The sequence below is a fragment of the Sebastes fasciatus genome, chromosome 22 (assembly GCF_043250625.1).
Source record: "Sebastes fasciatus isolate fSebFas1 chromosome 22, fSebFas1.pri, whole genome shotgun sequence".
NCBI classification, from domain to species: Eukaryota; Metazoa; Chordata; class Actinopteri; order Perciformes; family Sebastidae; genus Sebastes; species Sebastes fasciatus.
The window spans coordinates 21,531,139-21,544,484 of NC_133816.1; the positions used below are offsets into that span (position 1 = coordinate 21,531,139).

Below are 13,346 nucleotides of genomic sequence, written 5' to 3' on the forward strand. Positions count from 1 at the left end.
TCACACACGACTCTCAAAGTTGTCAGATCGCAGTACTGTTCACAGTCCACAACGTGCTGTCTGGTAATCAGAGTGTTTAAGTCGTCGAGGTTTTTACACTACATGACTGGCTGGCGACATGGGGTCAAGGAATCCCTGGTGAGGTATCTAAACTACGTTTTGTCACGAAAACACGTGGGAAATAAAAAAATGTCGGGGCTAAAGTTGACTAAAATATAGTCTTTAAAAAGCTGAACTATATGCTATGCGGTATACTATACTAAAAGAGTACCAGACTGATTTAGCATTGCACCCCTATAACTCACGCTCAAAATTAAGTTTAAATAAGTAACAAAATCGACGCAGCACAACCAGAGATATCATATCGCTTTCTTCTTCCTCCCTAAAACCTGGTGCCTACATTACCCACAATGCAACTCCACCACCAACACTATATCTTTCATATGTAACACATCTGATCATAGCAGCTTTAAAAGTCCTCCTAACCAAAGTCTTTGGACTTTCAAATAGTCAAGTGATTATTAAACGGATTGACATAACAAATACCAAACCAGAGACGTCTGTTTTTTCTGCGTGACATTTAGGGATTGTTAACGCTATAAGTTTCCGATATTCTAAAGCCTGGCTGCTGGACTTATAAAAGCAAAACACCCATGTCATCCAGAAGTGCGTGGACACATTTTGGACGACATTCTGGCGGCGGCAAAAATATGTGCAGCATTCAGATCCTGGAGGTGAACGGCAGCTTACATCAGTCTGCGGCCTTAAATTAGCAGAACAAGAAAAACAACAATGATTTAGGGAGCTATTTTGACATCTTGTTTCTGGTCACAGTGTCATTATAGGAGCCATAAATGTGTGTTTCATAAAATGCCACAAAGTCAGCTGGCACGGAGCCATGTCAGTTAGTTTGTCTGGTTCTGAAGCAGCCGGGGGGGGGGGGGGGAGGATTTATGGAACGAGAGGGGCAAACTATTACGTTTTCAGAGTGGGATTATAAGCGAACTTGACGGGCTTTTGGCGACGAACTTGGATAGTTTTGATGAGAATTAATGGTCGAGGAGGGACGCGAGCGCAACCGCAACTTTTGAAGGGGCACAAACTTGTATAAAACAACGTCAGCGATGGAAAACATAGACACAGCTACCTTCAGAAAAATACATGATCCATGACAAATACTATCATCAAGCTGGGACGCCGCGGATGAAACGTGACACACAATGTTCATTTTCCATCTGAGCGACGTTAGATCTCAAGTATCTGGAAGAGGAGGGGGGGGTCGGTGCCTCCGAGGGGTTCGAGGAGCCATGACGCTACTGACAGCCGATCTTCTTAAACGTCTCCAAGTCTGAAACTGAATCTGACTGATCCGCCTCCTCCGCTGCAGTAATCTGGTAATCATCAAGACATACGCCCATTACCCGTTTTTTGGTCGCGACCCAGAGATTAAGAAGCCAGGATTTACAGCACATGAGAGAGCGAGCTTTCTTCTTCTTCTGGTGCCATGAGATATTAGTCCGTCCCTCTCTTCTCCTTAATTTCTGATTCTTTTCCTTCCCTCTGCTTCTCTTTAAATCACTTTCTCCCTCCTTAACCCCGCTCTCATTTATCCATCCCTCCCCTCGGCCTTTAGTAACTGTCTGCTCACAGAGCGTTGCGGTACCGAGGATCTATAGCAGCTCTGTTGACTTTGGCCCCGGCCAGACAGAAAGCCGAGCCTTTAATTTGACCGGTTTCAATATCTGACCCTTAATAAAACAAATATCTTTGTTTGGAGAGAAAGAAATCAGCCCCAATTACTGTCGAGCGGAGGAACACTACTGGGTGTGTGTGCGCAGCCTGGTCCGGGTCAAGCTTAGTCTTCAAATTGACCTGGCTTAGATAAATAAAACGGAAGAATGTAACGAGGAGCGCGGTCTCCCCGTTCAGACCCGCGATCGGGTTTCTTCTTCTTCTGTAACCGCACGGCTCGGTGTGTGTCGCTCTGTAAAAAAAAAAACTTAAGGTTTTTTTCCTGAGCCGCGACCAAGAAAGAGAAATGTAAAAAAAGTTTCATACCGGGAGAGGGGAAAAGCAAAGTTTTCTTCTTCTTTATCTCATTCCTTCCACGCCGACCATCGTCTCTGCAGCCAGAGTTATCCATCAGTGTCTCGCTTTAAATAAACTTCATCAATAAAGAGCTTTCACCCCTAGAATTAGATCCCTGCTACTGTCTACTATTACATGTAGAGCCCACTGAACTGAGGAATTACTTTAAAGATAGTGTTTGCATGATGTATTGCCTTGTATTTTTACCACAGTTACAGGTATCTGCGGTCCTTAAAGGGCCTTAAAGGGATAGTTTGGGTGTTTTTGAAGTGGGGTTGTATGAGGTACTCTTCCATAGTCAGTGTATTACCTACAGTAGATGACGGTCGGTTCGCATCCAGTTTGGAGAAACAGACAGGAGTACTGTATTAATTTCGTAAAAAAAATAGCTGTAACTAAAACTGCACTAAAACATTTTGAGTTGTCGTCAACTAAAACTACGAAGGATAGAAATGTGACAAAAACTGATTAATACTAAATCTAAAATAGCTTCCAAAATGAACACTGCAGGAGTTACGGCAAAGTAATGTAATGCTGTGGACGGGGGCAGCGGCAAAACGTATATCTTTTCACTGCTTTACCTTTCCGACAGAAGCCGTTATACTCATCTACCAGACCTTTTGACAAAATCAGTATTTTTACCTCGCAGAACAAAGGGGGGGTTGCCGGTCTACCGCTGCTTCGATCGGTTAGTTTGTGATATTGTGTGAATTTGGTGTTTTAAAGGGTGAGTTTGGATTCACCAAGGTCACACAATATCACAAACAAACTAAGCGATCGAGGCAGCGATAGACCCTCAACTCCCTTTGTTCTGCGAGGTAAAATTACTGTTTTTGTCAATGGAGTCTGGCGGCTTTGAAGAAAGTATAAATGACGGTAGGGATGCAACTAACGATTATTTTCACTGTCGATTATAAATGTCAGAAAATGGTGAAAAATGTTCATCAGTGTTTTCTCAAAGCCCAAGAAGAAGGTTGAAGGATTATAACCAGCACAGAACTACAGATGCAATGAGGCCCGTCAATTGTGACACGGATGTTAATAATTATACGGTTTGGGAAGTGAGTACAGACATGTATTTATGTTGCCAATGTGAACAGATCTTTAACAACTATCAGCTTTAATCTCTCACTAACAATATCAGCATTGGAAAATGAGGTTATTGAATAAAAATGGGAGAAAGAAAGTAGTTCTGAAATGGAAAGTATGTTTGAACATGAATGAATGAAATGAGTTAAAAGATGAGCTTGTTACCTACATGAAGGCTGGAACTAGAGGCGGAAAGGTTAATGATAGCTGAACTGGATCCATCTGCAAGCTACGAGACACATGCACACATATTACACACTTTCAGGTTAGCTGGTTAGCCACAATATTAGCATCAAATATCAGTGTTGAATTAACAAACAATTTAAATGGTTTGTAATGTTAGAAATACACATTAAACACGCTGTAACATCAGAAGACATTACATACTAACATCAGCAGACATGTTAGTGACTCAAACACACAGAGACGTCATCATGTGTTCTCTAAAACACCAACTATTAATCAAAAACCTTGTTTTGTGAGGAGAAAAAAAACTGACTTAAATCAAACACGTTCTTTCCCTGGGAGGTCCCGCTCTGCGAGGTGCAGACAACACGTGGCGTCGGGTTAATCGGGCACGAGAAGACGCCCAGATTAGAAAGACAAAGTGTTTATGTGAGGTCACGGAGGAGCTGAGCACATGAAGAAGACGGGAAGGGCGAGGGCGAGGATGCCGTAACACCAGCGTGGATGCGAACAACCTCGACATGTGTGGGCACAAGTTATCCAAGGAGCAATGAAGGGAATAAATACTTTTTTGGGACTGCAGATATTCACAGACTTATTTTTAAAACAATACTTCCTGCTTTTATTTCAAAATAAAAGCCCTCAAGCATTTTTTCTGTCGACAGAATTCCTTCATTTGTTAACACAAGGCTTTTATTCTGAAATATGTGCCGGACAGTGTTGTAGAACATGCAGTGACTTGGAGAGCTCCATGAATGAATATAGTACGGAGTTTTAATTGTGGATTATTACTATTATTTAAAAATTACCACAAGTTTCTTAACCTTTCTCTGTCTATATAAATATAAATAACATTTATAATGAAATGAAATGGCCATTATGAAAGGCAAACTATATAGAAAGAAAGGGCTGACAGCAGCAGCAGAAACGCAGCTGGTGTGAACACCTGACGCGTGAATCACGCAGCCGCCACTCGACGACGCAGACGCCATGCGATCCTGACAGAGCATAATACTAAATGTTTGGTCAGGATCTGCGAACGTTTTGGGCCGACAAGCGTGCCGAACTTTCAGCCGTCACCGCAAATGTAACCATCGGTTGCATCAGTGTGTGATGTTGTTGTATCCACGCAGAGTTGTTTTGATGTCAAAGCACTTTAATTGGCTGGTAGGGGGGCGTTAATTACAGGGCGTGTGCACATCATGATGAACTTTAGCTTAGCTCATACTGTACATTTCTGGACCTTTCATGTCACCAAACATATAAAGCTGCCGCCCCAACAAACACAACAAGACAATTGAGTTTTTGCATCAGTATAGGAGAATGGAAAAACGGTGTGTGTGTGTTTATGTGTGTGTGTGTGTGGTTTGGGGAGTTGGGGGGGTCAGTGTTGTAAGAGTGAGGTAACAGCAGTCTATTAGAGACAGTCCCATGATGTCTCTCCTCATGTTCAATAGCGGGAGAGAGAAAGAGAAAACAGCCTTTGACCTCATCGATATGAAAGTTTTTGATTTAAAACGCTGTGTGTGTGTGTGTGTGTGTGTGTGTGTGTGTGTGTGTGTGTGTGTGAGTGTGTGTGTCGTGGCGCCTGTGGGTTAAGGGATAACAAAGACGGACACATGAATAAATTAAAGAGCAGAGAGGATTTAAAGATGATGGACGGATCACAACAGAGGGGATGAATGGTTGATGAACCACAACAATGAGGAGAGAAGAAGAAGAAGAAGAAGAGGAGGGTAACATGCCCTTTAATGAGCTACCACATTAAACCGACTGTCAACTTGATACATGGAGAAGGAAAGAAGGGATGAGAAATCAATTTAGAGGGGTTTTAAAGAGAAAGAGAGAATGATAAATATGGTATGAGGACAGACAAAATGTAAAACAGGGAAAGAAAGATGGAGAGAAAAAGATGAAGAAGAGAGATAAGGGAAAGGAAACGATCTGGGTTTAGAACAAAAGATGAAGAGGGTGAAGAGAAGAAGGGATGAGTACAGAGAAGATGAAGGCAGTGAGAGGGATGGAGAAAAGAGGATGGAAGGAAACAAGTAGAGGAGGTAGAGAGATGTAGAAGAAGAAGGCAGAAGGAGAGGAGGACAGACGAAGGTGAGGAAAAGGAGCGATGAGGAAGAAGGTGGAGAAGCAGGATGAGGAGAGGAGAAAGAGGGGGAGAAAATAAGGGATTAAGAGAGTGAGAGGATAGGGAAAAGAAGGAAAAGAGGTAGGATGGAGAGGTGGAGGAGATGAGGAGAGGGGGAAGAAGAGATGAGATGAAAGGAAAAGAAGAAGAGAAATAAGGAGGAGAAGAAAAGGACAGGAAACAGAGGATGAGGGGAGGAGAGGAGAGGAAACAGAGGACGAGGAGGTGAATAGAGGGGAGGCAAGGAGAGAAAAAGAGGAGAAGACATGAAAGAGACAAGGAGAAAAAGAGAGGAGAGAAAGGAGACGTGAAAAGGAGGGAAGAGAAGAGAGGAGATGAAAAAGAGGGGAAAAAGTGAGGAGGAGGTGGAGGAGGAGAAGAAGAAGAAGAAGAAGAAGAAGAAGAAGAAGAAGAACTAGAAGAAGAAGAAGAAGAAGAAGAAGTAGAAGGAGGAGGAGGAGGAGGAGGAGGAGGAGAAGGAGAAGGAGAAGGAGAAGGAGAAGAAGAAGAAGGAGAAGAAGGAGAAGGAGAAGGAAAAGCAGGAGAAGAGAAGCTGCAGGAATCCAGAACAGAAGTCTGGAATCATCGTTTCCACGGAGACGAGGCTGACAGGAATCACGAGCTTGGAATTCTTTCCCGAAAAAAAGTCCCAACTCGTCCACAGATCGCCCGTCTCTGATCGTTACTGCAGTATTCCTAAAGGAGGCCAATCCGGTGGTTTTCCATGTTGTAGCTCATTAGCTTCAAATCCTGTTCACTTCAACAGCACAGCAGAACATTTTCCAACTTCTACCACTCTGTCTCTACTGATCTCTGAAAGGGCACACGTTGGTTTCTACATTATTACAGCTCACATTCCAACTATGGAAGAATTAAAGCGGCTCCGTCCACTAATTTACACATTATATCTATATTATTCCATACAAAACAATAAAAATAAAAAGCGTAAAAAGCAATAATTCGCTGTACGGGGAGTTATGTGCCGGAGTATTTCTGTTATTATTTCTGCACTAATGGTACGTTTCCACGAAGGCGTGTTTTATCGTGAGGGATCGCCTCGCTTCCAGCTTTCAAACCGGAACCAACACGTCGGCTCGTTTGGAAACATTCTTCCCTTTATATCACAAAAATAATTCACCGAAATGTGTTTCTGAAAACATTTGATGTGAGAAATGAGCTCTGTAGTTGATGAATCTGTCTTTATTTTGGATCGACAACGTTCAGTTTAAAAGTTTATCGGGAGTTTCACGAGGCGGCGAGTCACGTCAGATGCCCGTGATTTATATAAAGTAGCTGAGACCTCCACTTTATGCAAATGAGGGGCGGCCAACGTGACGCCCAGAATGCATTGCCCGGCTGCGTACACAGACAATGAATGGGAAGCGTGGAAAGGACGGAGGCTGTGGACACATACCGTAAGCCATGAAAATGTGGCTTCAAATCTTATACTGTACATTAATTATAACCTCGGCTCTGCATACCAGTAATCACGTATGATATCTTACGTAAATTATTCCTTATTTTTTATGTGTTTTCCTACGAATCTCCAGCAATTTCCGCTCGTTATCATGCGAACAGGCTTTTAAAAAAAAACGTATGTCTTCACAGTAAACAACTTGGTTAGGTTTAGGCAACAAAACTACTTAGTTATGAAAAAAAGATTGTGATTTAGGTTAAAATAACTACGGAAGTGGCGTTACTTAAGTACGAAAATTACGTGACAAATAAATCAATGTTGACTTCTGGTGTAACGAGGGGTACGAGCGGTCACCTGGGTGAACGTCCGGTGTGTTTTGCCCGACCCGTCCACCCCGACCTCCAAATGCAGCATTTGCCGCTCTTTATACTTCCTGGTTCACGATTACGTAGATTAAATATGATGAACTGATTTTGTGGGATATAAATTAGCGTGCATTACTCTCCGTAGGTATAGCTACGAACGGTGTACGAGGACAACCTGCCGTATTGGATGATTCTGAGCCTCCTAACCTTAAAAGAAGAGTTCAACATTTTGGGAAATAAAATTATTATTTGCTTTCTTGCCGAGATTTAGCCGAGAAGATCGACACCACTCCGGTTCTGAAAAGTGAAGCCGATGCTGAAGTGACTTAAACTTGCGCTCTTGCAGTCTCTCCTTTGACTATTTTTAGTAAAAGGCAACAACAACATTATAAACACAACTAGTTGGTATTTTTATGTTTCTTTTTTTTTATGGACTCCGGGGACCACGGTCGGTTTGATGACGGTGCATTCCTCAGCCTATCCAGCTGCCTTCTTACACAAGGATAGCTGTGGTCTGTATGTGTGTGTGTGTGTGTCTGTGTGTGTGTGTGTGTGTGTGTGTGTGTGTGTGTGTGTGTGTGTGTGCATTATTTATGTTTGCCCCTCAGCACAGTGTATGAAAGCCTCCTGCAGTCTGCCAAACCAATAAAACCAAATTATGTTGTCTCCTGATTCTATACAATCCTCAATTCACTAATATACACAAAGAGACCGTTAAATACACCACAGCAGAGTGTGTGTGTGTGTGTGTGTGTGTGTGTGTGTGTGCGTGTGTGTGTCAGTGTTTAAGAGGTTGTTTCATGTGTTAACAGTTGCATTTTCTCCGTCTATAGTGATTGACTTTATGCTCCTCAGAGTTGGATGTCGGATATCCTCGGATGACCATCTTTAACCTTAAAGGAAGGATTCAAAATGTTGGGTAAAACTGTAAGGTAAATATGAAGCTAGCAGCCGGCTAACTTAGCCTAGCATAAAGACTTCAAACAGGGGGAAACAGCTAGCCCGTCTCCGTCTAAAGGTAACTAAATACGCCTGCCAGCACAACCTGGTCTCCTACAAATTACATTCCCATACAACAGAACAGCTTCTTCAATTATATTTCGAGGAAATATTAATTTGCCGCAGATTACGTTTGTTTCTGACGCATCACAAATACGTTTCTATTTTAAGATTTGAAAGTGAAAGAGAGGGGATGATATCCAGCAAAGGATCACAGGTTGAATTCGAACCCCTGGCCGCTGCAGTAAGGACTGAGCCTTGCTACATGGGGCACTTGCTCTACCAGGTGAGCTATAGCGGCGCCCCAACAAAAATGTGTTTCTAATGAAAGTCTGCTGAAGTGTGCGTAGGGAGGAGGAGGAGGTCGGGGTGGTGGACGGTTCAAACAAACACAGGACTGCTGTTCGTGTCCCGTGATAAACCAAAAGCAAACGTTGACTAGTTTTTGCGGTGTGTCCCGCACTGACGGCTCTAGTCTGCCCGTGTCGGAGGTTTTTCGGCCGATTCAGCATGTTGAATCGGCGGCGCCTGTCGGTGAGAGAGATCCCTCTGATTGGCTGTTCAGCTTAAATGAATCAGTGCACGAGAAGAGAAATGGATGTGAGGAAAGCAAGCCAACGAGTAAAGTCAAGAGGACACACACAGAAGGCTCATTTTTCATCTTCATCTCATCTGATCATTCGGATATTTTCACAGCGACATCTGGAATGAAGCTAAGCGGTGAGTGAGAGTGGCGTGAAAACGGTCGACAAAAATGCCTCTTTGTTTCACGTACGTTGTTTATCCGCCGTCCTCGGTCTTCCTGTTTCCCCTTTTTGAATACAGACTACCGCCGCCTGCTGGTGTGGAGAGTTATTTCCTCTCACGCAGGCGCAGAACGTACACGCCAACTGTCCGTCGGCTGTAGACTTTGCGGCGTGATCGAGTGCAACTTGTCGACCAAAACAAAGTGAGACGACGCAACAGGCGGCCTTCGTCGCCATTAGTTCTCTGTTCTGACTTTACGAGTCGTCTGAAAGTCTTTCACAAGAAGTCGCGCACACTTTACGCTTGCCTCTCAACAGAGGCACACCGGTTAATACCGTCTTTTCATGTATGTGTGTCCTCATGACTTTGTGGTTGTGTATAACTGTGTGTGCTTAATAAAATGTCAATCGTGTGTGTGTGTGTGAAACTAGAGAAATCTGACCAGGGATCAGGTCGATTGGAAAATAGTTTCCATTTTCCTCCTTTAAGAGCGAGAGAAAGAAAGAAAGAAAGAAAGAAAGAGAGAGGAGGAGAAAGGAGAGAAAACTAAATGTCTCAAACTTGGAGAAAAAAGAGACGGAGGGGAAAAGGGAGAGAGAGAATGTTAATGATTGGTGACGAGCGCGGGTCTCGTGGTCGCCACGGTAACCACCGACCACAGAGACGGTTGCCATGTCATCATGTCAGAACATGTTTATTTATGCTGCTGGTACCACTGAACACACACACACACACACACATAGAAACACACTCAGACGAAGATACAGACACACACACATTCAGACTCCCGTTTTTAATCAGTCCTCACACACACACACACACACACACACACACACACACACAGATGTTCCCTGTGGAAAAATGAGTGTTTCATACTTGCCCTTTACACCCCACGTCTGAAAAAGCACACATTTACACACTCATACAAAGATGCACCGATAAACAAGCATCAACAGAAATGTCATGACACACACACTCCTCATGCACACATGTAGGAAAATCACAGGATCATTGGGTATTAAACCACATACTTCATGAAGAGGAACTAGAGAACAAAAGTTCAGCAGCAGTTTTTCTTTCACCAAACGAATAAAAACAGCAGCAGCAGCTTTTTTGTGTGTGAATCTAACGGTGTGATTTGTTCAATTAAAGGTGATACCTGTGACAACATCTATTGATAAGTGATTAACAGCGTTTATAACTTTGGTTCAGTGACTGTTAACGAACGAGGAGAGCTTGACGAAGACGATTATAGAAGCATTTGTGTGGTGTTTTTAGTAGGGCTGTCAAAGTTAACGTGATAATGTGTTAATGCAACTTGCAAATTTTAGGTTGTAGCGGGCTCAGTTTTAAAGATACTGGCATCATGTGAAACTAGAAAAACCTAATGAATCCATCGGTACCAACCATTTCATATTAGCTTGTCGTGAAGGAGGTTAAATAACGCTTGAAACTGACGCTAAATTTTGGCGAGGAAAAACTGTCATTGCCATTTTTCAAAGGGGTCCCTTGACCTCTGAAAAATGTCCAAAAAAAGTAAAAAAAAAAAAAAGGTTGAAAAATGTCCGGAAAATAAGTCTGAAAAAAGTTTGAAAAATGTCAGAAAAAAATGACAAAAAAAAAACCTTTACAGACATGCCCACTTTATGATAATCACATGCTGTTTGGGGCAAGTCATAGTCAAGTCAGCACACTGACAGCTGTTGTTGCCTGTTGGGCTGCAGTTTGCCATGTTATGATTTGAGCATATTTTTATGCTAAATGCAGTACCTGTGAGGGTTTCTGGACAATATCTATCATTGTTAATTGATTTCCAATAATAAATATACACATGCATTTGCATAAAACAAGCATATTTGCCCACTTCCATGTTGATAAGAGTATTAAATACTTGACAAATCTCCATTAAAGGTACATTTTGAACAGATTGATAATTATTTTAATCGATTGACAGCCCCATTTTTTTAGATATTACTCGTAACGCAACTAACTTTATTGCAAAATGACAACAAACCGGTTGCAAACTTCATCACAACTTTTCAAAAAAGGGGATAAAAATTCAAAAACGTTGGGCTGCAAAAATTCTCCTCACTTTCACTACAAACTCTGAAAGCTCTTAGCTCGGTTTTGTGTCTTACTGCAACACATTTTCTGAAAAATATAAACCCTACTAAGTAACTGTACTAAGTACTCACTGTTCATCCGAAGCCTGACATCTCTTATTTCTCTGTGCCATAGAGCTCACTCAATCCCACACACACACCGTCCTGCTGCCACTAATACTCAACTAGAGCACCACATGTGGCTTAATCCGCCGCTGAAAATAGTCCCCAACAAATGCACTATGCAGTGATGATAATATCACTTACTGCTCAGAAACAATGCGTTATTGTTCACACCTTTAACCAGCTAACTGACAGGATGGTTTTACCTGGTCGGGCACGAGCGGCTCCTCGTCATCGATGTCGATAAAAACATCCCCACCAATCAGCTGGGGTGTCTCACCTGCACGTACAAACACAGACGTTGTTAACACCGATCATCAGTTCAGCTCTTTGCTAGATTATGTTCATATCCATCCACCGTCTTACGTCTCCATTCCTCCCTCTCCTCCTCCTCCTCCGCCGCCGCCGCTCGTTCCTCCTCTAGGCTGCACCGGAACTCCTCCAGCGTCCGGATGGAGCACTGGCCGACCACGGGCTTCCTCCCAAACTGACGGTTGTCGATGACCTTGATGACGATCGGCGGCATGTAGAGCTCCTCGCAGGGAAGTCTCTACGGAGAAAGAATCCCATTCATGGTATTAAGGTGGACGCCTCCATATAGACTCAGATTGATTCCCTCATTATTAGACATCATCTCTCGTCTCTGGAGCTCTCTATAGCTCCAATCAATGGTGCGAAAGGAAATACAACTGACACCTTGTCAAAGGCACGAGAGAAAGAATTAAATCATATAACCCAGACTGTGGAATAGCGTCTGTGGCTGTATACAAATGTTTATACCATACCAACATATGGTCTACATTGTTCCCTGTGGCAGTTTTGACATTTATAACTAAGTTTTAAAAGGTTCGTTCTGTCCAAATACTACTTTCTGTCAAAGTACTTCAAGTTTTAAAGGTTCATTACACACACAAGGGAGGAGGAGATATCTTTAAGACTGGAGGGGCAAATAAGAGCTCTTTGTCGGACAGATATACGTACATAATATACATGGACAAAAACAAAAGAATACAATGTTTGTATACTTATGTTAAAATGATTAGTAGTATTACATACAGGGTCTGCCACTCGGAAATTTCATCTGCCACTTTTGAAATCTCTGCGCTAAATGAAGGAATAACATCTTAGATCTGATGTCATTCAATGTTCGATATATTTTACATTAAAAACATTATATACACGGTAAATTACAGTGTTCGAATTACACCGTAGAGGGATGGCACTGTACTGTACTTTGTTATTGTCATCTATAGTGATTATTTGCGTAAAAACACACAATTCAAATGATTATGATTATTTAAATATTTGCTTTGATTAAAGAAAATCTTGGTAAGCTGCTTAGAGCTAGTGTTAGGAAGTTAAACAGTCATAATTCTTTCTCTATTATCTTTTTTATATTGCTGTGAAAACATCCCCTTCAAACAACTGGATTTATTCAAGTTTGTCGCCAAAAAACGAATTTTACGAGATTACATTTGAACACATCACGATAACGTTGTAATTTACCTTTACCCAATAATCCTTTTTCCTGAGCCGACCATGAACGCCTCATAATAATAACTCAATGGCACCTCCATTAACGTTAGTAGCTCTGTTATTTATCCAAACAGGAATGTGAGCAGCTAACGTTACTAACTTTCCTACTGCTGATTTCAACACAGATTTGTTGTTCACAGTTTCGCATTATCAGGGGAAAAATAGGGTGCGTCCTCTCAGGTTTAGTAGCGTCATGCTGTTGAGTGCTTTTTTTTCTCTCCACCGTGTCTCCGGTCCCAAACAAACTGAAACATGATACAGCGTGCGTATGCGTCATTGTGCAGCGTAACTGTGGGAAAGATCAATAAGAGGAATCGATAGTCACGGAGGCAAGAGATGCCAAGAAAGCGGACAACTACGGTTCTCTATTCCGCTAGCATTTGGCAGGTGTCCTGATGATTTCACCCGCCACTGCCAACAATTTACCCGCATTTGGCAGTTGTGGGTTATGGGTGCTAATTTAAGACCCTGATTACATATGTATGTAAATACTGATGATTTGCTGTTATACTCTAACTCCCAGTATTGACGAAATCACAAAAAAAGAAGAGAAA

The 13,346-nt window shown here is 42.3% G+C and overlaps 1 protein-coding gene across 16 annotated transcripts in view; it reads right to left on the minus strand.

The window, feature by feature from the left end:
* dysf (dysferlin, limb girdle muscular dystrophy 2B (autosomal recessive)) overlaps positions 1–13,346 on the minus strand; it is a 98,441-nt gene that overhangs the window by 35,202 nt on the left and 49,893 nt on the right. For 11 of the 16 annotated variants that reach the window (XM_074624227.1, XM_074624229.1, XM_074624224.1 and 8 more), the window contains 3 exons: positions 11,623–11,806; positions 11,463–11,536; positions 3,347–3,406 (listed from right to left, as the gene is read on the minus strand). In XM_074624227.1, the coding sequence (XP_074480328.1) occupies positions 3,347–3,406; positions 11,463–11,536; positions 11,623–11,806 (318 nt within the window). The remainder of the gene's footprint in view (positions 1–3,346; positions 3,407–11,462; positions 11,537–11,622; positions 11,807–13,346) is intronic. The other 5 variants (XM_074624231.1, XM_074624230.1, XM_074624237.1 and 2 more) reach the window with 1 other exon arrangement.